Source organism: Rhinolophus sinicus, linkage group LG03, assembly GCF_036562045.2.
Source record: "Rhinolophus sinicus isolate RSC01 linkage group LG03, ASM3656204v1, whole genome shotgun sequence".
Taxonomy (NCBI): Eukaryota; Metazoa; Chordata; class Mammalia; order Chiroptera; family Rhinolophidae; genus Rhinolophus; species Rhinolophus sinicus.
The window spans coordinates 165066153-165093008 of NC_133753.1; the positions used below are offsets into that span (position 1 = coordinate 165066153).

Here is a 26856-nt window from a genome sequence, read left to right on the forward strand (position 1 = left end):
TATATATATATCTTCAAAGGATTGAAACACATCAAAGATGTTTTTAAACTCTGTGAGTTCATAAAAATACAAAAAAAAAATAACAACAAACAAAACACCAAAAGAACCCCTAAAACAAGAAACCTCCCATTGGTCACCTTTGCAAGATGCTAGGCAACCAACTCATTTTGAAAACTGGCAAAAAGAAACAAACAAACAAATGTTTATACTGCATTTGGGGTAACAAAATTGTTCAGGGAAAAGTCTCTTCCTTAGAAAAATTCCACCTAATAAACGAAAATCTTCACTCTGTATCCTCTAGGCCAGGGATCAGGAAACTATGATCCTGAGGACAAATAGCTGTTTGTCCAACTCAATAGCTGTTTCTATAAATAAACTTAAGTACAGCCACCCCATCTGTTTACATGTTGTCTATTTTGGCTGTACTTATACCATAAAGGCAAAATTGAGTAACTGTTGACAGAGACGATATGGCCACAAGGCCTAAAATATTTACTATTGGGCCCTTTACAGGAAAAGTTTGCCAATTCTTGCTCTAGACCAGGAAAATAAAGGCTAGTGACATACACCTCCCAAACTGTGAGACCACAGGAAACTCACAGTTTACTCTGGGATGCCAGAGTATTTTAAATTTTTGAGAAAAACACAGCAACATCCGTCAGACACCAGGTGAACGACTAACTTGAGGTTAGTCACAGTTTCAGCATTAGATGAAGTTAATTCTTTTGGATAACATCATACCTTTGAAAAGTTGAATTTTCAGCAGTTCCTATGATCTCAAGTAAGTGTTGTGCCACATCCAATGTGGAACAGGAAATGAGGATAGTGTTGTCCCGTCTGATTTCAAGGTTTGAGAAGTTATGCAGTGCCCAACAGGTGTACACACCCCATTAGTAAGCAATTGTGGTTAAGAATAACATATTTCTTTCAATTTGTGTGTGTGTGTGTGTGTGTGTGTGTGTGTGTGTGTGTGTGTGTATTTAAATGGCTACTAAGTTGTTAGGACAAAAATACATATTAATTTGTTTGGACCTAACTACTTAGCAAACAGAAACTAACGATACTGAAAAAAAAATTACTGAAATTCAAAGGGTAACATAAAACTCTGATCTAGCAAATGATCAATGGCTGGTGAAAAACTGAAGAGGAATTTTGTAAGAGACAATATTTGAGCCCAATGAAGTCTCAATATCACAAATGAAAGACCTGATGTGATATAGGAAGTACAAAACACCACTTATAAGGCTTGATCTAAAAAACTAAGTTTGAATACGATCAAGGTTCTAAACTTGACTACCACTCTACTAATTTTATGAAGTCTGTATTCTGTGTTTTGTGGCCATTGAAGTCTCTGTTCCATCAACTTAGTGGTCAGCTAATGTCTTTATTAAATACCTGGAAGCCAAAAAAAAAAAAAGCCAAACGCAAAAATATTTCTCCCATTCTTTGCCAATTAGCTATATTTTGGGGCACTCCTTCAATGCTGAGCCAAACAGTGTACAACTCTGCCTTAGCCTTTATTTCCTGTCTTCACAGAGCCTGAAGGTCAGCCAGAGGTGAGAACTTAGGTCTTTTCAGGTGTTTTCTGAGCATGTGTCCAGACCAGGGTATGCATATGGCCTTCTGGATTCCCCAGAATAACAGGGAGCTTTTCAAAACCCTTATTTCTCCAAGTAGCTGCTTCTCTTGCCTCTTCCTTCCTGAGCTTTCTGGTCTGTTTATTGCTTGCTCCGACTATTATACTTTGCCTCTGCTGGCAGTGGCTAATACATTTACTTTACATGCTTTCAAGAAACACTGCCTGGGCAGCTGACTTAGCCCTGGGGAGGCCCCAAGGCAGGCAAAACAAAACAAAACCCTCAGCCAAACCTTTGGGGAACCACCAGATAAGTTAAAACACATAATTACAATGAGAATAAGGACCTTGAGAATAAGGTCCATATTGCTTTCCTTGGTATCAGCAAACTACACCAAGAATATGGGCTGCTGTCTTGAAGGCCACTTCCAAGCTGGAGAGTAGGAAATGATCACAGAGCTCTCTTACCAAAATTCATCAGTCTTTTCTTAAATGTTCCCCTGACTGTTGTTAAGTTTTTAAAATTAGATTCCACAGCTAAAGAAAAAAAAAAAAGTTGATTCTGGCAATTTTGCCAGCTTATTTGTTGCTTTTACAGAGGGACAGTTTTCAAATTCCCTACTCTGCCATTTTCAATGATGTCACTCCATACCATTTTTGTGCATCTCAGCCTTGCCTAAAATTATTTTCTCAGCCTGGAATGCAGAGAAATAAAAAATTTTGCTATCACGGAAGCTATCAAAAAATGTACTGATGATTTGAAGGCAGGCCAAGGAGCAGTTGCAAACATTTTTCAATAAGGATACCTAATCAGCAAAATAACTTTTATCTGTCTTACAGGAAATACAGATGCTCCTCAACTTACAATGGGGTTACATCCCAATAAACCCATATTAAGATGAAAATATCCTAATTCAAAAATGCACTTTTATGTATACGCACATTAACTTTACTTAGATTGTTTATTTGGGTTGGCTTTGGGAGAAATGGCTAGAGATGGGCAGAGGGCGCTAAAATCCTCCCACAGCTCCTTTTTTTAGCCTAGAGAGTAGTTTGCCAACACATTTAAAAGGAAAAAAAAAAAACTGTCTAGACAAGGGAGGAAGAGTGCCAACCCAACACATTTTTTTCAAACCAGCTTCCCTTGGTATCCATAGGGTGCAATCACGTGATGAGAGTACAGAACGGCCAGGAAAACCTGGGAAGAGAAACAGATAATTGGAGGTCATCCCTAAATGATGATGCCACATCAGCCCTTTCTCATGTGGCCTCCGGGGCTGTAAGGACTGCAGGCTACAGTGTCCCTCCTTCCAGATGCCTTAGAGCCTCAGGCAGGCATTCGACACTGGCCGGAAATCAGGCGGCAGATCAGGAGAGACTTGCACACCTGCGCTGACCATCTTCTCAACGACCAAAGGCTGGGCTCTGCAGCGAGGGGCGTGTTGTCTGTCGCAGAGGCCACTGGGAGTTGTAGTCTGCAGCGCCGGGAGGTTTGACAGTGGCGGCTGGCTAAGCGCTCTCAGAACTGCATTCCCCGCCGGCCACCGCGGCCTAGACAGTTGCCTCTTCCTGATCAGGGGACAAGAAGCCCGGCTGCGGTAAGTTAAGAGGATATGGAAAGGATTTTCCACCTTCTTGCGGACTTCTCCGAAACTGAGGGCTTGGTCTGCTTAGGTAGAGCACGTTCCCTGGTCTTGCAAGTAGCCTCTCGGGAGGGAGCGGAGAGAACAGAGGGGAAGCGGAGGAAGAGCTGAGCTTGCAGCGGAAGAGCTGAGCTTGCAACCAGCCGGCTGTCACTTGGGGAAGTTCTTTAGTGAAACGCATCGAATAGTCGAAATTACTCCTTTGATCTTGGGCTCCAGAATGGATATTGTGTTAGCAGGCAGGAAAACAACATTAATCTTATACATCTCCATCAGAGCTCTTGGTTACCAGGTGCTTTGTTAATGAGCAGTAATATTTTGAAAAGAATCATATTTTTCTGAGTGGTGGATCTCAACAGTCGGCTCAAAATATTTGGTAAACCTTCTTGTAAACAGATGTGCTGTTATCCAGTCTTTGTTCTCTTTATAGAGCACAGACAGAGTAGATTTAGCATAATTCCTAAGGATCCTTTGATTTTTAGAATGGTAAATGAGCACTGATTTCAATTTAAAGTCACTACCAGTTAGTTACATTAGCCCCTCTCACAAGAGTCAGCCTGTCCTTTGAAGCTTTGAAGCCAGGTATTGCTTTCTCCTTTCTAGCTATGAAAGTCCTAGATGGCATCTTCTTCCACTGTAAGGCTGTTTCATCTACACTGAAAATCTGTTGTTTAGTGTAGCCACCTTCATCACTTGTCCTAGCTACATCTTCTAGATACCTTGCTGCGCTTCTATGTCAGCGCTTGCTTGTTATAGAGAGGGCTTCTTTCCTTAAACCTCATGAACCAACCTCTGATAACTTCAGACTTTTGTTCTGCAGTTTTCTTACCTTTCTCAGCCTTCATAGAATTGAAGAGAATTAGGGCCTTGCTCTGGATTAGGGTTTGGTTTACGAGAATGTTGTGACTGGTTTGATCTATCTAAACCACTTAAACTTTCTCCATTCTAATAAATATGGTAAATAGACAAGAGGACCAACACTGAACTTTGGGACTCTGCAATTTTAAGAAGTCTGGGAGACAAGGACCAAACAGTGAAGGAAACAGAGGAGGAAGAGGAGGAACCAGAGTATGTAAAGAAAACTCAGAGCCCTAGTGAATTTAGTTTATTAGCGAATGATCCCTTGTGGCAAATATTTCTGATAGGGAGAGAGTAAGTTAAAGCTTGAGAAATGACCCTTGGGTTTACCCATCTGGAGGTCATTGGTAATCTAACAAGGACAGCTTTTATGTAGGGATGAGGAAGATATCCTGATTAGCATGGTCTGAAGAAAGAATAGGAGAATCTTCTCTATTTTATGCTTTCTACTGTGTGTCTTCTCTATTTGATGCTTCCTCTTTTATGTTTTCTTTTTCTCCTTTCTTGCCCTTTTTTAGGTCAATGTTTATCATTCTCTTTTCCCCCTCCACTAGATTTTAATGATACACTGTTTTCTATAATATTAGTAGTTACCTTTAAAATCACAACATGCATCACATCAAAGTGTAATGTTGACCTGGACAATACAAGGGTCTTCAAACACGTTAATTCCAAGACCTTCCTATGGCCTTTCTTCCCTTTGGTCTGGAATTTTAACTTTTTTTCTAGTCTTATAACATTTATTCATTCTGCTTGGACTCAGTAAATTTCTTAAATCTGCAGATTGTTATCTTTTATGAATTCTAGAAATTTGTCAGCCATTATCTCTTCAAATATTACCTTTGCCACTTCTCTCTTTCTGGTTCTCCAGTTACATACATGTTAGACCTCATTCTATCTCCCCTCTTTCTTACCTCTCTTCCACAGTTTCAGCCTTTCTTTTTTTCTCTCTCTCTGCCACATTCTGGATAATTTCTTCTGATTTAATCTTTTAGTTCATTAATTTTCAACTTTTAAACCCATTCATTGAGTTTAAAATATTAGCTATTGTATTTTATTATTTTTTAAAATTTTGGCCTAAAAATTCACTTTGGTCATTTTCAAACGTCTTCAGTTACTTTTTGAAAATGTCCCCCTTTTTCCTTTATTTATTTAAACATAAGAAGCGTAATTGTTTTATAATTTTATTCTGATAATTCCTGTAGTTAAAGTCCTTATGGATCATTCTGCAGTTGTTTCTTCTGGTTCTCACTAACAGTATTTTATTTCTTTACATGCTAGGTGACTTTGGACTGTGTACTGTTTATTGTCCTTAAAAGATTGTCAGTAAGTCTTCTTTGAGGACTAGGATGAAGGTGTGTCCTTACAGGAAAGATTTACATTTGCTTCTGCCAGTTACCTAGAATCTCTACCAAGCAAATGAGCCTTAAATTATATTCACAGATTTAAGTGTTCTTTTAACTGCCTTCCAAATCCAGATGAGGTGCAGTTTGTGGTGTATGCCGTTTCCCCCACCACACATACACACAGGCATACACATACGTGCACACACACACACACATGCACGCACATGCTATGGTCAGTGTCAAGAAAACTTGTTTGTAGTTCCCTTGTGAGGTAGTGAGGCACTTTTACTTGTTAACCCCTAATCTAATGGTAAAGCTCTATGTAGTCTCAGCCAAATTATGGGAAGTAGGGGGGATTTCTTATAATCGTTCCTTACTATGAGTGAATCCCAGGTTTTGTCTTCTATTTCCCTAACACTTCACAAGGCCTTGAAAACCTCAGCCCAATTTCTCCTGGTACAGAAAATACCTTCAGAGCAGAAGCAACTTCCTTGAGCTATTTACCTCTCTAGGTTCCTTGACTTTACCTGAAAATGGCCTGAAATTTCTCACTATTTTTGAAGCTTTTCAAAAGATGTTTTTCTATATTTTATCCAGTATTTTTTGTTTTATGCAGAAAAATGGGTCCAAATAGCCTAATCTGTTTTATTACTAGAAATGGATTACCCCACTTATTTTTATTAAGCTGAAAAATAAGCAGTAACTCCATTTTAACTTAGCAAGTTTCTAATAAAATAAATGTTTTAGGCATTTACCACATTAAGATATATTCCCGTATTTTTCCAATTCCGTATGCATAAAAATGTGTTATTTAATAATAGTAAAATAATTGTTTAATTAAACTTTAAATTATTTATCTTTTTTGATGTATATAGGACTGACTTCTCCAGTGCTTAGAGTCTGAGAAAAATGGCAAATATGGATAGTGATTCTAGGCATCTTCTCATCCCTGAGGTAGATCATGAAATAAATCCTGGACCTATGAATATCCAGTTTGATTCATCAGATCTGAGATCCAAAAGGTAAATGTTTAAAATAAAACATTTGTTTCATAATTAAGGTTTTTAATTATTAAAATAGAACTAATTATAACCACGCATAAATAGCTTTGATTATAAAAAAATCCAGTTTCTTACAGGATCTGTATGTTTGTAGTTGGAGGGAATAAATGTAAATTCTATTTCCTCATTTATATTTGACTTTTACAACTAAACTCATCTCTGGGCGGGGTAAGTTTTAAGAAGTAAGATGCATTCATATAATTCATGTATATTGATTACCTGCTTTGTGCAAGGTTGTATGCTTAGGTACTGGGGATAGAACAATGAACGTAACACATAGTCCTTACCTTCATTGACTTTAAATTTAAATTCTATAGCAGATGGTTTAAGATTTGAGTTTAAAAGTTATTTCATTGCACCCCTAGAAAACTCAACAGAATCCACTGAAAAATTGTTATAAATAGTAAGAGAATTCAGTAAGACAGCTATTTACAAAATAGGGAAAAATAAATAGCATTCTGATGAAAAAATGTAATAAAAAAAGATAAAATACATAGTTTTAAAAATGTGCAAACTCTATGTGAGAGAAACTTTGAAATACCACTGAGGGACCTAAAATAAGATTTAGAATATTTCTTCAGATCTGATATACTGATTTTAAGTTGTACTGTTTTGTTTTTTTTAATATAACACTAAGATAAACTGCTACCAATACCTCTTATGCAATATTCTCTGAGAACTTAGTTTTGTTGTTGTTGTTGGTTTTTTTATTTACTGAAAGAACTCTTGGACTTTTTGGTATTTTATCATGTATCATATATCTCTGGTGCAACTATAAAAACAAAGTATATCAGTTAAGATTTTACTAATCTGATTCTTCACATTTGGAATCTGATTCTTCTAAATCACTTTTTGACTTGGAGTCATCAAAATCAGTGTTTTTCCCCCATACAAAATTGTCCTTTGTACCATTAAGAGCATTAATAATGTAGCATTTCTTGAAAGACTTTTCTTCCAAATCACTGACACTTTAATTTTGATGCTTGCACTTTCGTGATCTTACCAGAAGGTGTCACCAAAGGTTTTTTAACAGCACAGTGGCTCATATTTCTTCTTCAAATGTCCTTAAATATTTTGATGACTGAAATGACTAGGGATGACAGTTATCTGTCATGACACCAGGAATAATTACTGGCTGACAGTGATTAAAATATGTCCTGGATTATGTGATGCATCCATATTTTAGAAATGTTTGAACGTGTATACTAGAATTAGTAAAATACGACATTTAACAAAAAGGCATATTCTCCTCTCAGTGGTTGGATTCTAAAATAAAATGTCCTGATCTTTAAATTTTAATCCATAAATTTAATGTGATGCCCCCCCCAAAAAAATGCAAGCAGCCAATTCCAAATTTTACATGGTCCAGCAATTTCACATCTAAGTATTAATTGGCAATAATGTCAAATAACATATGTACAAGGTTATTTAATGCAGCATTTTTTTTACAAGAGCAAATTTTTTTATAATAGTAAAATATCTTTTCTTGCTGGATAAATAAATTATGGCATATTGATACAAAGGAATATTTTTCACCCATTAAAAAGAAGGAAGTGGCTTTATTACATATCAAAATGCAAAAGTCTTCAACTTATTTTGTTAAAATGAAAAAAGTGAAGTGCAGAGCAGTGTGTATGGTACACCACCATTTGGATAAAAATAAATCAATAAATTATATATAATACAATATGTATAAATGACTCTGGGGGAATAAATAGGAAACTGTATAAGAGTAGTTGCCCCCCTATAGAGAAACCGAGTGCTTGAGGTAGGAGGTGTGGCAAATACTGTTAGATAAATATTCAATAACCCCACCTATTCCTTGCCAACAGAATCCTAATTTTGTTAAGGGTCGCAGTAGGTTCCAACCCAGTAGATGAAAGAGGATTGGTTTAAGCTTATCTCAATAACCCTGTTTTCATTTTCCAGATACAGTCATGTGTCACTTAATGAGGGGGATGCCATCTGGGAAATGTGTTGTTAGGTGATTTTGTTGTGCGAACATCACAGAGTGCACTTACACGATCCTAGATGGTATAGCCTACTACACACTTAGGCTATATGGTATAGCCTGTTGCTCCTAGGACAAACCTATACAGCATGTTACTGTGCTGAATACTTTAGGCAATTGTAATGCATTTCATTATAATGTCACTGGGTGATAGGAATTTTTCAGCTTCATTATAATCCTTTGGGACCATCATTATATCTAAAGTCCATCATTGACCAAAACATCGTTATGTGGCACATGACTGTACTTAACTTTTTAGTCTTTCTTGCACTGAGAGGTAGCAATGTGAGATGTATCACAAATTTAACATCATCATTTATAGTGTCATCAGAGAAAAATAATGAAATGAATCTTATCATTTTTACTTGTATATTCCAACATCAATGAATACAAGAACTAATGAATACTAATTGAATCTCAGGATTTTTTGAAACCTCTAAATTCTATGATAAATAATTGACCATTGTGACAATAGAGCATAGGTCATTACAGTATATTCCATTGCAATAAGTTGACAGGAGTTTAAACAGTTGTCTGAGGATTTGTTAACTGTGTAGATTAAATGGAAATATATTTTCTATAATGAAACTTGTCAAAATGAAAGGGAATCAACTATTTACATTTATGGGATAACTACCTAGGTAAGCACATTTTGGAGGGCAAATACTGATACAGACTTAGCAGTATTGAATGTTAATTTGCCTGTGAAATAATTTATGTTGAAAACAGAACTTATTTGATGAAAAAAAAAGTAGGAGTACCTTAAAACATTGTTATTTCTATTAAACTATGAGTTACTTCATTTTATATATGTAAATAAAAGTCAGACACACTGAGGGGAATTTATCTTCCATTGGAAGAACCAGCTTAGACAACTATTTGCAAAATTTCAGTCATTTTAAAGTCACCATGTGATTTTGGTGATATTGCCATCTGTATATTATGATCTAATGTACGTTTTTAATTTATTTTTTTTAAATTAGGGTTAATTTAGCCTCATCTTCACATAATTGGTAAATGATGGATTTGAAGTATCATTTATACTTTTTTCTTATATGCATTGCAATAAACACCAGGTAGCTAAAATAGCATTCATCCTTGTGCTATTTAAAAACATCTTACATGTAACCAAACTGTCTCCAGCTGTCGGAGTTGTTAAAAAACAAAATACAACTGAGTAGATTTGAAGATCTAATTGGCTTTATCCAACAATTCATGAATCGGGCAGCATCCCATATAGCATATAGAAAGGAGCTCTGAGGAGCTTTGTGAAATGGAAGCCTTTTAAAGACAGAAAAGAGGCAAAATGAGGAAGTTATTATCAAATTGTGAATTAGTTCAGGCAAGCAAGGTCGTCTTCATTTAGGGGAAAACAGGGATCAGGCAGATTACCTCATTAGTGTTGACCAGATAATTCCAGATTGACTGGTTAAAGGTTACTTTTCTGCTAGAAGCTGAAACTGCAAATTCAGTATTAAGTTTGTTGCTGAGTGGGACTTAGCCGAAGTGACCCTATTTGGGCCTGTTCGTTGTTTGTTTTTTAACAGAATATAGAAAACAACATTTGATACTTTTAGGATCTTACCTTTAGTTTGGCTTGTGGTTAATTCTCTCTCTTCCACTAGGTGGCAATCAAAACTATATATCAGTTCAAACGTAAGAATTTTAACAACGCCTTTGCACTGAAAGAATATACTGTATCTGCTTATCATTTTGGTGGAAATGGGTACTAATTAGACTTATGTGGATGAGGGAGCTTGTCACCATAGAGGAAAGGTACATGACATAATCATTTGGATCATTTAGGGAACTTTTGCAAACTACACAAGTCCACTTTCCCTTCTGCATGCTTTTTCTCTCCTCCCCCATCAGTTTTTCACCTGGTGAAGTGAGGCATGTGGGTGAAGGGACAGATATGTTTGGAAATCTCCTATGCTGTATTTGCTATATTCCCATGGTAATCACAGAGATTGTTTTCCTGCCTTTTTCAGACTTTCTGGTAATCAAAGATAGAGCTGGTATTCAGGATTGCTTCATAACTCTGCTGCTGCTCTGGGATTATTCCCTTTGGGAAATGATCATCCCAGCCAGCCTGAAACCAAATTGTGAAGTGGTTTATTAGTTTTTCAGCTTCCCTTTTTCAGTTGTCTCTAACTCTGTTTTTCCAATTTTCCTGGAGCCTAGGGCTTTCAAGCTCTTCTCTGTATGTCCAGTTTTCCCCAGGGCAAGAATTCACTCAAGAAGTCCCTCTGCAATGCTTTGTAAACCATACTTTTCTTCTGCCCCTTATTCACCAGTATTTATCTGTCCTATTCTTGCAGGGCTTTGTCATCTCTTTAGTGTTAGAATGGCAAATAATCTGATGTGTCCGAGACCTAGTCTATTACTTTTCCATGGATATTTGCATTTTAATGTGGAGAATCCTAGATGTAAAAAACTCTTACCTAAAAGTTAGGTTTTCCTAGCTGATAACATTTTAAGTGCTCTGGTAAGCCAGTGGCGTTCCTGGTGCCCTTCAAACACACTGCATATGCTGTAACCCCTGGTTTTTCAGAATGGCTACTAGTTGGTGCATCTGTAAAATGGCCTCTCTCCCTTTCATTTGTCATTAATACTATCACTGAATAGCAGCTTGAATTGACTCTTTTTGGTACTTGTAGTGCTAAGAGAGAAAGGGAATAACAAAGCAAAGGCAGGAGTTTACCATTAATATGTAAAGGTAGATTCTGGCCCAGATAACAGTGATTGGAAGTGATTACTGAGGCTTTGTAGTTTCATAATTGGGGATTATCCAGATCTACAACAAAAGATAGAAAAGTCGTTTTTCCAGGAGGGTTGGTTTCCAGAACTGCGTGAATTGCATTGTGAGGAACTTGCCATCCAGGTGAAGTAGATGGAATGAGGGCCTGACCATTTATCAGTGCTGTGGAGCTGATGGCCATCTTAACTGATTGTGTTACTGCTTCTGTACCCTTCACTCTCCTTCCTTTTCTTCCTACTCTCTTACTGCTCCTCCTCTTTTATTTCCCTCTTCAGTCCACTTCTCTCACCTCTTTTCTCTCCACTTTCCACCATTATTCTTCCCCAGTGTAACTCTTTTTGTTAAATGCTTAATGAGGACAATCCTAGCCATGGAGTTAGAGATGCTTTAAATATAAATAGAAATAAAGTTAGAGGCTTTATTAGAGTGGGATCTAATTTCTAGTCCCATCAGAATCCTTTTGTTCTCTCAAACTCATTGGTTCTTATATTCTTTCCTTCTTCCTCTCCTTCCGGTCCTCTTTGCTTAACTGCCCTCCTGTACCCAAATCTGCTTGCCTGAGTTGCTTCCATTTCCATCTCTAGATCCATGTGTTCTATCTGATTTTGCTATTTTTTTTCTATTTTGCATATAAACTAGGTGTGCGTTATTTTCTTCCCTTCCTTCCTCCCTTCTGGCTGGTCTAATTATTAAATCTACATGAGACAGATTAACAAGCGAAAATAGGCAAATTTAATTACATACATATATATGGGAACCTCACATACATGAGAGTCAGAGAGCCCACAAATATGAGGGGTTCAGAGGCAGAAAGATAAAATGAGGGATATACGGTATTCTGAACTTAAGGATGAATTAACAGCCTTCAGGCCTCAGGGGAGGAAGGCCCATCACAGGATGATAAGAAAAGCAGATGATCAGTAATTAGATGTTTGCTCTGCCATAAAAACTTATCTTTGGTTTTAACTATTATGGGCAAGGCCCCTAATTTAAATTCTTCTAGGTAGTTAAGGAGGCTGGGGGGCAGATGTTCATCTTGAGCCCATAGGGTTTCTATTGCCTTTAGATCAAAATAAATAACATGCCAAAGTAGCACATCTTGGGGAGGTCTGTCCTGAACCCTTTCAAGACAATGGAGAACTACTAAGACAGTGAAGAATGAGATCTAGATCAAAAGGAAGAAGGAAACCCAGAAAGGAGGGTCTACCATTTCCTTAAGGGTATCTGCCACTTCCAGTTCATTAGCTGAGAGGCTGATAAATTGAGCAGAGCTTTGACAGTTTTACAAGGCTAGAGGGAGAAAAATTGGAATCCAGGGCTCTCTAAGAGATTTCATACAAATTTTGGATTGGAAGCCCTAAGCTCTATAAGCCTAGAAATATGAGTGAACTTGAAATAGAATGACCTTTTTGCAGGGACTGCAACTCAACTTGAACTCATGTCAATCCCCAAAACTGGATGACAGTAATCTAGGATTGCTGCGTCTCAAACTGGCTCCCAAAAGCAAATGTAAATCCTTTCTAAAGAAAATAATATTATCCTAGGCTTCAATTTATTTACACTATTTTCCATATACTGTAATTCCATAAGTACACTGTCAGGTACTTAATTTAAAATTGGAAGGCATAACAGGAGGCAAAACATGATTAGAAATAAAGAGACTTGATACAAAATAAGGACTGACAGGTGAGCCAGATAATGCAGTTATCAGAAATAGACATTTGACGCACTATGTTTAATATGTTCAGGAAATTGAAATAAGGTTGAGAATTTTGGCACTGGCTAGAAATATAACAAAGAACCAAATTCACAGAAAATAGTTGTGGAATTAAAAAAGAACTGAAATTCTGGAACTAAAAATCACAATAACTGAAGGTAAGAAATCTCAATGACAATAACAAATGTTACTAGTTAGTAATAGTTGATAGGACCCAGTTGGCAGGACAGGTTTCATGTTGGACTCTTGCCTTTATCAGTCTATTCTATTATTCTGTGATTGGTCTGCTTAGTAACATGCCATACAACCAACCATGGAGTCTGGTCAGTCTATTACAGTATTTGCCATCTGGGTTGAAAATATAGCCTTCGTCACCTGAAAGACCACTTTGTGTGGACTGTTTTTTGCTAGTGTCTTTCCAGTGGCAAAGCAGAAGGTCTCCTAGCTCATCTAACTTTCTTGAGAGCCATGATGAAGATTTCTAAGGCTTGACGTATATTATCCCATTCTTAAGTTATGGGAGAAGAATAAAAAAGAGGCTCTTGTTCTTTGGTGATCTGTTTAAAGAGTAGATGAGTTTTGTTTTTTGTGTTTTCAGTTTCTAGGTAACTGAATTAAGATGAAGAAAGCAATTTTAGTATTCATTTAAAGAATCACATGTATATATTAAAAATAAGATTTATCTTAACATATATAAATATATATACACACATGCTGAATTCTTTATCTTTTCCTTACCTTTCCAGTTTTTAAGGAAAGGAAATTTTAGTTAAAATGTTGGCCTGGCATTTTTCTTCTTTCCTGCTATTTTTTTTTTAATGGGGAATAGTTAAGTTATGAAACTGGAAAGTTTTTTTTTTCCAGAAATTCTTTTGATAAATTTGTGTAAGAAGTAGAGTAATAATTGGCATGACATTGCAGGCTGAAGCCTACCGTTTATTTATAATTAAGACAAGCTGTTTATTTCAAAGTATTAAGTTAATAATACTCTTAATTTATTGCATTTAAGTTAATTGAGACAATTTGTGATTTATTTTGGCATTCTCATAAAGTGGATAGAAGGAGGAGATGCTTGGAGAACTGTGCTCTCTGGGGAATTTTCCCACATTCCTAATCTTTCTTTGTTGAATGTCACTCACCAAGTCCCATTTGGGACTGCTTTTTCTAGATAGAAGATAGTCATCCAGTGGTGGTGGTGGTACTGTTTTATATCAATCTAGAGAAAAACTGAAGAACTGTTATGTTGGTATTTACTTACAGGTGGTCCTAGTATCTTAACTTGATTGAAATGCTCCTGGTATTTATATAATGTTTTTAGTCTCATTCTAGTGCTGATAGTAAGAATAAAACAAAAACCCTTGCATTTCTGTTACTGGTCATAAAAGAAGAGATTATTTGTTTTCACGACAGTAGAATTAAAATAATTTATAGATTTTTCTAAAACCAAAATTTGAAAGCATAAATTGCATTAAAAGAATTTGAAATTCATTCTTAGTAAAAATCTGTATTTAATCAAGATATATGGGCCTGAGAATTAATATTCAGGTCAAGTTCTTTGTCCATATATTGTTGATGAAGATGTTTACTTGCAACTAAGTACCAGCATTCTAAAATAAGGAATCCATTAACCAGATGTTTGTTAACATTTGCTGTTTTCATCATACCACACTCATCAGTTAAAAAATAATAATAGGAACCTAAAAAGTTTTCATGGGACTGCATATAGGTGTGTGTGCGCATGTATGCATTTGCAAATTATGTACTTCTATACTTACATTATGTACATTATGAAACATGACAATGGAAGTTTTAAAATTATAAGATGTAATAACCAGTCTTGATAAAGTTAACTTTAAATTTTATTTGTTAACAGTACATTAACACTTTTGCTTTTGCTATATTACATTCTCAATAGCAATTGAATATGCTTTATTTTTTATTTATTTTAGATTCACAATATTTTCTAATAATTGTTTTATTTTTCAATTGCAGTAGACATTCAGTATTATTTTATATTAGTTTCAGGTGTACAGCATAGTGGTTAGACATTTATATAATTTATGAAGTGATTCCCCCCATTAGTCTAGTACACACCTGGAACTAGTTACTACAATATTATTGAGTACATTCCCTATACTGTACTTTCAATCCCCATGACTATTTTGTAACTACCAATTTGTACTTCTTAATCCTTTCACCTTTTTCAGCCCACCCTCCTACACTCTTCCCATCAGTTTGTTCTCTGTATCTATGAGTCTATTTCTGTTTTGTTGGTTTATTTTGTTCTTTAGAGTCCACGTATAGGTGAGATCATATGATATTTGTCTTTCTCTGTTAGACTTATTTCAATTAGTGTAATACCTTCCAGGTTCATCCATGTTGTCACAAACAGTAAGAGTTCATTCTTTTTTATGCCCAAGTAACATTCCATTGTATATATGTACTACTTTTTCTTTATCCAGTCTTCTACAGATAGGCACTTAGGTTGCTTCTATATCTTGGCTATGTAAATAATGCTGCAGTGAACATAGGGGTGCATATATCTTCTTGAATTAGTGTTTTGGATTTCTTTGGATAAATACCCAAAAGTTGAATTGCTGGGTTCTGAGGTAGTTCTACTTTTAATTTTTTGAGGAACCTCCATACTGTTTTCCATAGTGGCTGCACCAATTTGCAATCCCACCAACAGTACACAAGGGTTCCCTTTTCTCCACATCCTTGCCAACACTTGTTTTGCTTTATTGATTTTTGAAAATCATATAACACTTTGCCACACAATAATTCAAACTGATTTGAAGTTTATTTCAGTCTTATTCAACAATTACGTCTTAAGTTTTTGTTGAAATTTGCCTGGTAAATTTTCATGCTCCCTGATATTGCTCAATTCTTACATTTAGTGATTGCAGTGCCGGGTTGTATATTCTAGTATCCTATGCTATTTTGAAAGTACAAAATACAAATGTTTTTGTTGGTTTAATACTGTTAAATTGGAAAGAACCAGTAACTTTGTTCCCCTTCCTTAGTTCTTTCCAATTTATTCCCAAATCTCTCCTCTCCTTCATTCCTGACATCCTCCTACATCTATTTTACCACTCAGTGCCTCCAGTTACTCTCCAACACACACACACACACACACACACACACAGAAGAAGGGAGGGAAAGCATTGATTTATAGTGCACCTTCAGAAGATGGTTGCTCTCTCTGCTGGGGGGAGGGGAGGAATTAATCCTGGGAGAGAAATCAAAACTGCTATAACAATGTAGATTGGGGAAGGGAGGTTATCACTTTGTGAGGGGTGAAATGTCTAACTATAGCATTGTTTTGTACACTGAAACTAATAAAAAAAAATTAAATTAAATTAAATTAAATTAAAAAAACTGCTATAACCCAGTAGCTTCTGGACAGAGAGGAAAAGCTGCCTAGCTGGTCTGAAAACTCCACTGGAGGAGCACTAAATACTTTAGGAAGGTCCTGAAGTCTTTCTGGACTGATTATTTCAGAGGTGTCAGTTTGGAAGGTACCCTGGGCAGAAGGATGCAAAGGGGATAAAAGCATTAGCTACAGTCATATTTAACAGTTTACATTAGAATTATAACTTTTTAATATTTATGTTTTTATAAAATAATCTTTTATTTGATGCTTATAATGTTGCAAATTTCCATATTTGGAAAGTTGAATGTTTAATTTCACTGATTTTTAAGCATTTTATACTGTAAACATTTGAAAATACTGGTATTAGTCCTTGTATTACGTGGAATAAACACCAAGATACTAGTGTTGTCATTTGCTTCATTATTACAATTATTACTTTGATTTTTTTTTATGTTTAATAACTGGTTCAAAGACCATTATCTGCATTCATTGTTTGGCAGTTTTTAAGTGTTAGAAAAATTTTAATCTATGTTTATAAGATTACAAATAATTTTTAATAGTGATAGACATTTTCAGCAATAAAATCATGTAACAGTGGAAACATTTCTAAACATCAGTTATCAGAATATTCTCTCTATAATGTAAGTATTTTTAAAACAGCAATTACTTTCTCAGTCATTGTTAAAATATTGTCTTTCACTTGAAGGGAGATAGATTAAGAATGTAGGGGGTTTTTAATACCTACTGTGTACCCATACTGTTGACAGCCACATGTCATCAGAGAAGAGGTCAACCAATTTCAAACAGTGGTCTTTCTATACAAGAAAAGAAGGTAACTTGTATTTAAGTTTGACAAATCCTTGTGGTATTTTGCCACAAGACAACGAGCAAGTTTTTGTATGGCACAAAAGGTTTTTTTGGTCCCTCTTGATCTTATTACTAAATTTTGAAAGAATATGTTAATTTAAATTATGGTTTTTAAAGTTTATCATATGATGTATCATATGTACAGAACAGTGCATGATACATATGTACAACTTTTAAATAATTATAAAGCCAAAACCCATCCAACCAATACCTAGGTCTAGAAATAGCAACACCCAGAAATTACCCCATATGTACTTCACCACAGCATCCCCCTTCCTTCCTACAGGTAACCACACTCCTGACATTTGTGTGATCATTTCCCTACTTTTAAAATAATTTATGATCTGTGTATCCCTAAATACTGAATTCAGTTTTACCTGTTTGTGTACTTTATGTAAATGGGATCATACTGTATGTATGATTTTGTGATTTTTGTCAGCGTGGTAATTTTCATCCAAGTAGTGTGTAACTATAGTTCTTTCAGTTCCAGTGGTTTCTAGTATTTTATTCCTTTAGCTTCTACGTGTATTTTCCACAGGGGTTATTCCAACTTACATTCTCACTATAGTGTATAAGAGTTTCCATTTGCTCTACTTCCTACTAGCTATTTTTTGCAAGAGAATGAGGTTGGCAAAATGTTATTAATGATTCTAGTTGTGAGATATAGGTGACTTTTTATTTTTAATGCTTTTTTTATACTTTCTAGAGTCTTGACACTTACCCCTTCAGATACCACTCCATTTCACTCACACATTTTTGCAGAAAACTCCTTGCAAGGATTATTTATACTTACCACATCCAGTTTTTTCTCTGTCTAAATTGCATTTCGACAGGCTTTTGCCCTTCCCACACCACTAAAACTGCTCAAATCCAGGTCACCTTTCGTTGATCAGTCCTCATCTCATTTTACTTAGCAGTAGCTCTTGACACAATTATTCTCTGCTCCTGAAAACAATCCTTAATTGGCTTGTGGATACCACACTAAATTGATTTTCTTATAGGTTGCTTCTTCTCATTTGGATACTTTGATTGTTTCCTCCATCTTTTCTCCCTCAAGTATTTACTTTAAAATTTGTAAACCTACCAAAAGGTTGAAAGCTTTATCCCCATAATTTTTCATTAACTTTTTTCCTGATTATAAAAGTAATACAAGTTTGATCATATTATTGTTATATAAGATGTCATCATTAGGGAACCTGAGTGAAGTATATAGTGGAACGCTCTGTATTATTTTACAACTTCTATGTGATTCTAAAATTATTTCAAAATAAACTTTTTCTTTAAGTAATACGCCATATTATTCAGCATATTTTACTTACTCAGCATATTTTATTGAGTTCCTACAATATGCCAGGTACTATTCTAGGCCCTGGGAATGTAGTAGTGACCAAATTGACAAAAACCCCTTTCCCTCATGGAGCTTTTATTTACTGGAGGTGATCAATAATAAGTAAATAAGAAGCATATATTATGTTAGATAGTATAAATGCCAGGGAGAAAATGTAAAGCAGAAAAGCAGAGGTGCATATAGGAAATGAGAATGGTGGAGAAGAGGGGTTGAAGTTTAGATATGGTGGCAAGGATAGCCAAGTGTCCCATTGAGAAAGGAGCAATTGAGGAAAGACTTGAAAGAAGTAAAGAAGCAAGCTATACAAATATTTAGGGGAAGGGTCTTCAGAGCATTTGTTTTTTTTACCTGAAATTAATAACAAAGGTCCTGAAGTAGGTGCCTGCCTGTAATGTTTCAGGAATGGCGAGGAGGCTAGTGTGGGCAATGAAGGGCGAGAGACGAGTTGGGGAAGGGAGCGGTTTGATATATGAATCAGGAGTTCGGGCTGGAGATAATAGTTGGAGTGCCATCAGCATATACAGTACATTATATTTAAAGTTATGTGACTAGATGAATCCACCAAGAGATTGGGTATAGATAGGGAAGAGAAAGTGTCCATGGGTTAAACGCTAGTTTACTCTGACCTTCAGGTTTGGGGGCTTGAGAAGGAATCAGCCAAAGGAGACTGAGACTGAGGGTTCTTCCCTTTCGGATTATATCCTTTGTTGGCATTTGAAATCTTCCATGTACTAGCCCAGGATTACCTCGTCTCTAACCACATCTCTTCTTACAGTTTTAAAAAATATATCATGCTCTCTTTCTCCTGATTTGTTCTACACGCTTTTCCATTTTTTTGAAACACTTTTTTTCCTCCTTTTCCCCCAACCCTGATTAGCTTTTTATATCTTTTAGGATTCTCCTCAACTGTACCTTCCTAAGTGGCCTGCAGAGTGGTTTAGCTTCCCCTTTTGTGTACCGTACACATACCGAGCCTCACACAACCCTCTCCACTCTTTTCTTCCATTGTTGCTCATGAGCACTCTCTCTTTCTATTTTTTTCTCTCTGGATTAGAATTGCTAACTTACCTCTGTCCTCCAGGAGATTATGATACTTGAGGTTCCACATCCCATTCCTCATTTAATGTTTAGTACAATGCTTTATATTTGGTTGGCACTCGAGTAATAATAAATTTGAAAACCAATATAAATTAATTAACCGTAATAGAAAGAGAAGAGCCTTTGGAGACAGATGGTAAAGTTGGAGTGTGGAGCAGGGCTTTTGTGAAAGAGGATGGTGTATACGTGTCAGAGACGATGAGAAACATGCCAGCCAGCCAGAGATTACCAATCGTTTTTTGTTTTGTTTTTTGTAGCAGCAAGGAATTTCCTGGTACAATGGCTGATTGACTTCTTTTCTGTTGTTTGTACTTAAAAGCTCCCTGACAGACAAACAATGTTTTATCAAGGAGATAGGAAAAAGTATAGTAGGTTCATTATTTTGAATATTTCCATGATATTTTTTGAATACTTGATTCTCTTTTCATTTTTTAACAAACTACCCCAAGCTGGCAGGTGTTTGGGTCCTTCAGCTTTCAGTTATGTGAATAAAGGAACAGTTTTCAGTCAAGGGTCTTCACATTGAGTATGAACCTTCTTAAGAGTCATGGAATTGTTATTAAGTTCCAGAGAAGCATAACTGGTAAGTAGAAGGGTGGAGACAGATTTAAAAGCCAAAAATTTTAAGGAATTTAAGCAGTACAACCTAAAAAAGGTAGAAATAAGCTTTCTTTGTTTCTAAGTATATTAACTAAAAATATGGGGGTTTGAGTCACATTTTTAAAATATTTTTTAAATTTTGCTGAATTTTTTTGTATTTTTTCTGTAGCATGACCGTAAATATTTATAATGTGAGACAAATATAACTTCTACATGAAATATCATAATTTAAGTTGTGGAGCAGTTGAGCTACATTTCAAATGAAAAGTACCATTGGTAGGGAGCAGTCATGTGAAACTGTTCAAAAGAAAAAGCCCACGTTTCAAAAGTCTTTAATTCTGAATATTATTCTCTATATAGTAGTATTAATTTTAAAAGTGTTTAGATCCAACTAAAGTCAATTCAGAGGTGTAATTTATATATTTGCTCTCTCAGATGAAGCTTTAAGCATATGTTTCTAATAACTCAGTTAAAATATGCTGAGTTGTATATTTTTAAAGAGAATCTGTTTTGAAGATTCCACACTATTTGTTTGAACAGGCACACAGCATCTCGATGAAAACTGTTGGAAAAGAAAAACTTTCAGTCATTCTGCTCTCAGTGTACCCAAGCCAACTAAACTGGTACAGTTAACACTTTTGTAGGAGGCCAGGAGCCAAGAAATGTAGCACTTCCTGGACTGCTTTTCAGCAGGTCTTCAAGCCAACTTAGTGTTTGATGTTAATACCATTGAATTTTCAGAGTAATAAGCTACAAGTAGAACCTCTACATCCCTTTCCATCAATATAAAACTTACTCGTCTCTTTTAGTAATCCATGATTAGTTTTAATCTCTGATTTATGTTGGCATTAAAGCTGTTTTTTTTTTTCTTGAAATTTGGGGGGTATCATTCTTGCAAAACAAGAAGGGAATACTCTTATTAGAATGTGACCCTAAGTATGATCAAACTGGCTCCTGGACATAAATAATTTTACATTGCTTTTTAGAGTCATAGTAGAGATGTAAATTATATACAACTCCATGATGCGTTGGGAGGACTGGTAGTTATCTCAGGCTACCAAATTCATAAGTACGGATAGTTTATTCTGCCTCTGAGCCTTCTGTTTTCATTTTATGCACTTAAGACTTATTGACACCACTTAATTCATTTAGCAATTATGTCATGTTGATCTATATCCACATATAGTCATGTTGATAGATAGTCATATTGAGCTGTATCCACATATTTGCTGTAATAAGTGCTCTACGTAGATATTTGTTGGATTAAACTAGAAAGTACCCACCATATTTATGGTGGAGAGTAAATAATAAAGATTAAAAGATTCTGTATGCTAATTAGAGATACAAGACTAAATTAAACATCTATACTACCATTTTTCTAATATCACAAAGTTAGTTGGAAAAATAGCAGAAACTAAAGTTCAGTCACTTGGTTTTTCAAGTGCTTCCCACAAGATTAGAGTAACAGTGTCTCCAGAAATGATGACCATACTTTAATACATTTTAAGTTTCTTTCAGAACCATAAGTGTAGAGGAATAATATGGAACCAATGATAAATTTCTGGCCTTTTTTTCCCCTTCATTATTTGGATCTATGTATTATATAATCTGAAATAACAAATTATATACAATTTGAGGCACAAAATCATCTGTGACTTCAAGGAATCTGAGAATCATCAGACGATTGCAGTCCTTTCTTGCAACTCTGCCTGGTCTTCCTGTTTTGCATAATGTGTTACCGGAAGCTTAGAAAGAAAATGGAGAGAGTTTCCATTAGGAACTGAGGGGTTAATGACTGAAAATGATGACTGAAAACCAGAATCTTCAGTTGATTGGGACACAGTTATGAGAAGGAAGCATATACATAAACAGTAGCATAATAGGGTATATTACTGAAATTCAGGAAAAGTAGAATAAGACAAAATATTTCTAGTGTCTTAATGTTCCATTTCATAGTACCTTGGATAAATTTCACAAGGGAGATGGTTGAGATCACTAATCCTTAGTACATGAACCAAGAAATAAGAATTCTATTTATCATAGGAAGTAACTTTGGCCCATGAAGAAGGAGTAGACACTCTTTAGTAGAGGAACATTTTTGTCTATAATTTCTCTGATTTAGTGCCAAAAGCTCTTTGAGAGAATATTCAAAGCTGTGTCTGTCCAATGTTTATGGTTGAAAATTGACAGCTGCTATATTTCTTTTTAATAACTGATTGAAGCTCTTTCTGTTATGTCTTCTCTATTGCTAATTCTTAAGTTTAAAAAAGTGTTTAAAGTAATAGCATTATGAGACAAAGGCTTTATTCTGTGGGTTGGATAATACTTCTTTTGTGATGTTTTCTTTTCCCACTGAAAGTGAGAAGTAAATGCCTTGCTTGGTATATCCCACTTCTAATGGAGGACAAGAAGTTATTTTCTTCAATGGCTGACTTCCAGAATTTCTGGCTGAATGTTCTTTGTCAAGTGTATATTCCCTTCCCTAGGCCTTTCCATATAGAGCCCACAAACATCGTCAATGTGAATGATGTCATTCAGAGGGTTAGCGACCATGCCTCTGCCATGAACAAGAGGATTCATTACTACAGCCGGCTCACCGCTCCTACAGACAAGGCACTGGTAAGGGGCAAAGGGTTGCTGATTGTCTAAGGTTAAGTTGAAATGAACAGTGAACAACATAAGCCAGGGCAACTCCCCGTGGTTGAACTTTTTGCTGGCCATGTTCCCAGGATAACATCATGGAAAGTCAAAGATAGTAATTAATACATGTCCTGCATCTCAGGCTAGTTCATTCTTATCTAGGCTGGCGTAGAGAGATGTGAAACAATCTCTCTGTGTTGACAACACATCTAGAGATTTGTTGGATTAAATTCTGCTAATCCCAAATCCTAAAAGCTCTGAGGATGATAGACTACTTTTGAAGTAGTTTAGGTCATTGATTACTAATAGGTTCTGGTTAGCGTGTTCAGTTTTTAAGATGAAGCTACAAAGAAAAAATGTTTATAGAAATTTTCTGCAGGAGTGGGAAACTGAAAAATACGTGCACACACACACACACAGACACAAATATATAAAATATTTTCTTTTTAGCAGTGTCCTTTTGTCTATCAAAAACAAGGGTCAAAGGGGAGCTAGTAAACATTTTAGGCTTCGTGAGCCACATATTGTCATATAGTCTTCACTTTTGTTTTATAACATTAAAAATACAAAAATCATTCTTAGCAAAGTGGCTGTAAAAAAATCAGGTTGAAGACCAGATTTGGCCCCTGGGTTATAGTTTGTTGACTCTTGATCCTAAAATATGTATTATTAGTTTAGAATCAAAAATACTATGTATTATAAGTAATTTGGTTGCTTATAAGAATTACCAATCTTACAGAAACTTGAAAGCATAAAGAAAATGGGAACATTCTGGGAGAAAAGATAATGATTTTCTTACAGGCAATAATAAAAAGGGAACCAGCATTCTTTATATGTTTACTAAGGGGGCCAAGGTTTGGGCTAGTCACTTGAACATAGATATCTCATTTTAAGCAATGTGAAGTATTAAGATCTTCTTTTGTATCACCAAAGTAGAGACTTCCAAAATATTCTGGGTGGGATAATTATTTCCCCAATTTTTTCTCTTTTTCCTTCCCTAGGGCTTTATAGTAATAGTTGTGGTAAAGTCTTAGTTTCATAACAGAATTATTTAAGCCCTCTGGGGAGTTAGAAGTAATCCAGTATCTTTGGACCGAGAGGCTATGCTTGTGAAAGCATACTTCACAGATACCAGCTGGGCCAATCTAGGCCTGAATGTATGTTTGCCTGAAAATTAAATCATCATTGTTCACCAAGTTGGATCCCTTTTGTTAACTGATTGTGAGAGGACTCTAGTATATCAAAGGACATCAACAGTGATCTAAAATTAACAATGTGGTATGACCATTTTTAATGAATGTGTTTATACCTCCACTTCGTTTTTGAGAATCCCAAAATTACTTTTCCCAAAAGGTTTTTAAAGGAAGAACAATACGACACCGCTGGTCTCAGGTATTTACAGACTAACACCTTTTTAGTTCTGAAAATGTCCCCATTTGCCTTAATATTTTTATTCTAAAATGGGGAAGGGTAGAAAATTATTTGGCTGCCAACATCTCATAGATCCTCGCTAATAAAAGTGTGTCCTGCCTAGCCAGAAGGATCGGCATCATTAAGAGCTTGTTAAATATGCAGCTTAGTCTTACTTCATACCTACTGAATCAAAATCTGTATTTTAACAAGACCCATGTGTGAATCACAGGAACATTCAAGTCTGAACAGCACTGCTCTAGACCCCATTCAGAATGTGGGATCCAGTCCTCCACTTTTTCTGTTATCTCCTAAGAATTTACCACTTCTTATACTCTACCTTCTTACCCTGTCCCCTGCAACTTTTGATTTTTCACTTTTCCAGAACTTGCTTTGCTAGCTGTCATGGTTTATCTCCGGCTTGATACAGATAAGGTCCTGCCCCTTTCTTTTCTTTTTACTCCATGGCATAAAACAACAGAACTCAGACCCAACAGGATTAGGGTAGAGAGAAGGCAGCAGACCCATTTCCATATATGCCTTTGTGTCTCTAGGAAGTACTAGTTGTTTCCAAAGTCACACCAGTCATAGCATTCGAGACATTCTTTGCCCATAAGACACCACCAGTCATATGCATAATGAGAGAAGGACTGGACACTTTTTCATTTTGTACCAGTCCCCCAGTCCATATCCTGTCTACCTACTGAGGCCTAATGTTCCATCAGTTCCTTGAAGTCTTTCTCAAACTGTTGTAGTCCCACTGGTTTTCTTTTTTTTTTTTTCATCATTCCTGTGATACAATATACAATAGAGTTGAACACTTAATTTTTATTCTGTCTTATATAGCCTTGTCTAATTGCTTCATATGTCTTCCAACTAGAATTTAAACTTCTTGAAATTAGGGGCTGTATATTATTTTATTTCTTGAATGTTAAATCTGACACAAAGTTGGAGATTTGTGTGGTCGGTGTTAAATATAAAAGATTATTGATTTATACAAGTCAACTCCGAGGTCTTTAACTACTGTGTGTAAGGACTACATATTTTCAAAGGACTATTCTCAGGGACATGGGCAGAATTCCATCAGAAGACTGTTTTTTTCCCCTTCAAAATAGGGAGGTAGAGTTAGGAAGAAAAGTGTGGAGGTAAGGTAGGAGCTATGTGTATAAGAAACAGGTATCTGTTCAGTCATTCTCTTTCTGTATGTCTTCAGCCTCTTTCTCTTTGCTCCTTCCCTTTTTACATCTTCCATCTTTAAGAATCCTTTCTTTGCCTTTTCCCTCAGCCACTTTCTTTCCCTCACCTTTTCCTTCTACCAAAGCATTGAAAAGAGTATCTATATTTATTATTCCTTTCTTTACCTTCTATTGACTCCTTATTTCTTTATAATTTGAGTTCCCTACCTGCCTCTGCTAAAACCACCCTCACATAAGATAAGAGTTCAGTGACCACTTGATTTTTGAAATTCTCCTCGCTTAATGCCCAAGTCTCCTCCATCTAAAATTCCCTGATCTCAATCTTTGCTGGCTCTCCTTCCTTTTTTCTCATGAAAATGAAGAGAAAAATACTTTGATAGTTGCATATTCTAGGAATTCATTCTCATTTCAGATGAACAGTTTATTGTTTATTGTCCTTAAATTCTTGCTCCTTTAGGTCTTCTACATTTAATATATATATATGTATATATATTTGTAAATCTGGGAAGCATACTTGTTATTTGTTCATGATATTTAGAAATGTGTCTAGAGTCAGATATTCTGATGTATAGAAAATATCCTATTTTGCACATTCACTGGTTCTAACATTTTTCTTCCTTCTTTCCTTCCTTCCTTCCTTTTTTTCTTTTTTTTTTTTCTTTTTACCAGATTGCCCCAGATCATGTAGTTCCAGCTCCAGAAGAGTGCTATGTATATAGTCCATTGGGTTCTGCTTATAAACTTCAAAGTTATAATGAAGGATGTGGTAAAAACACCAGTTTAGTAACCATGTGAGTAAAACTACTTTTTGGAGCATAGCTTAGACTGTATGTAAATGAAAATTCTGGTTATTTTAATTTTTGTCTCAATTAAAATGTTTGAAGAGTCAAACTTCAACATGTTTTTACTGTTATTACTCTGTCTTTTCAGTTTTATGATTTGGAATACGATGATGGGAACATCTATACTAAGTATTCCTTGGGGCATAAAACAGGTAATATAATTTTTCAGCATACTTTTTGCCTGAATTTGTTTCTTTTTACATTGTAAGCTTTACAACAGAGATTTTGATAAACCTACAAAAAATTTATTAAAATAGATTATTTAAGTTCTCATTAGTTGTCAGGTTTTTATCATAATTGTTTAGGGTAGCATAATGACTGCATATGTATTCTCACATGATGATATATGTTGTTCTATTTATTGTTATTTTTAACAATTAACAAAATATATTGTTATTTTTAAACAGGCTGGATTTACTACTGGAATGTGCGTCATCATGCTGATGGGCCTTTTAACCCTTTATTGCTGCTACAGAGTAGTGAAATCACGAGCTATGATATGTAAGAAT

At 35.5% G+C, this 26856-nt stretch overlaps 1 protein-coding gene across 7 annotated transcripts in view; it reads left to right on the plus strand.

The window, feature by feature from the left end:
* Positions 1–3019: 3019 nt before the first annotated feature.
* SLC38A9 (solute carrier family 38 member 9) overlaps positions 3020–26856 on the plus strand; it is a 70722-nt gene continuing 46885 nt past the window's right edge. For 4 of the 7 annotated variants that reach the window (XR_012495143.1, XM_019743204.2, XM_019743214.2 and 1 more), the window contains exons 1-6: positions 3021–3174; positions 6299–6445; positions 22746–22878; positions 26175–26296; positions 26436–26499; positions 26755–26848. Coding sequence is in view for 6 of the 7 variants with exons in the window: in XM_019743204.2 (XP_019598763.2) it covers positions 6333–6445; positions 22746–22878; positions 26175–26296; positions 26436–26499; positions 26755–26848 (526 nt within the window). In the remaining variant the exon portion in view is untranslated. The other 3 variants (XM_019743197.2, XM_074328941.1, XM_074328942.1) reach the window with 3 other exon arrangements.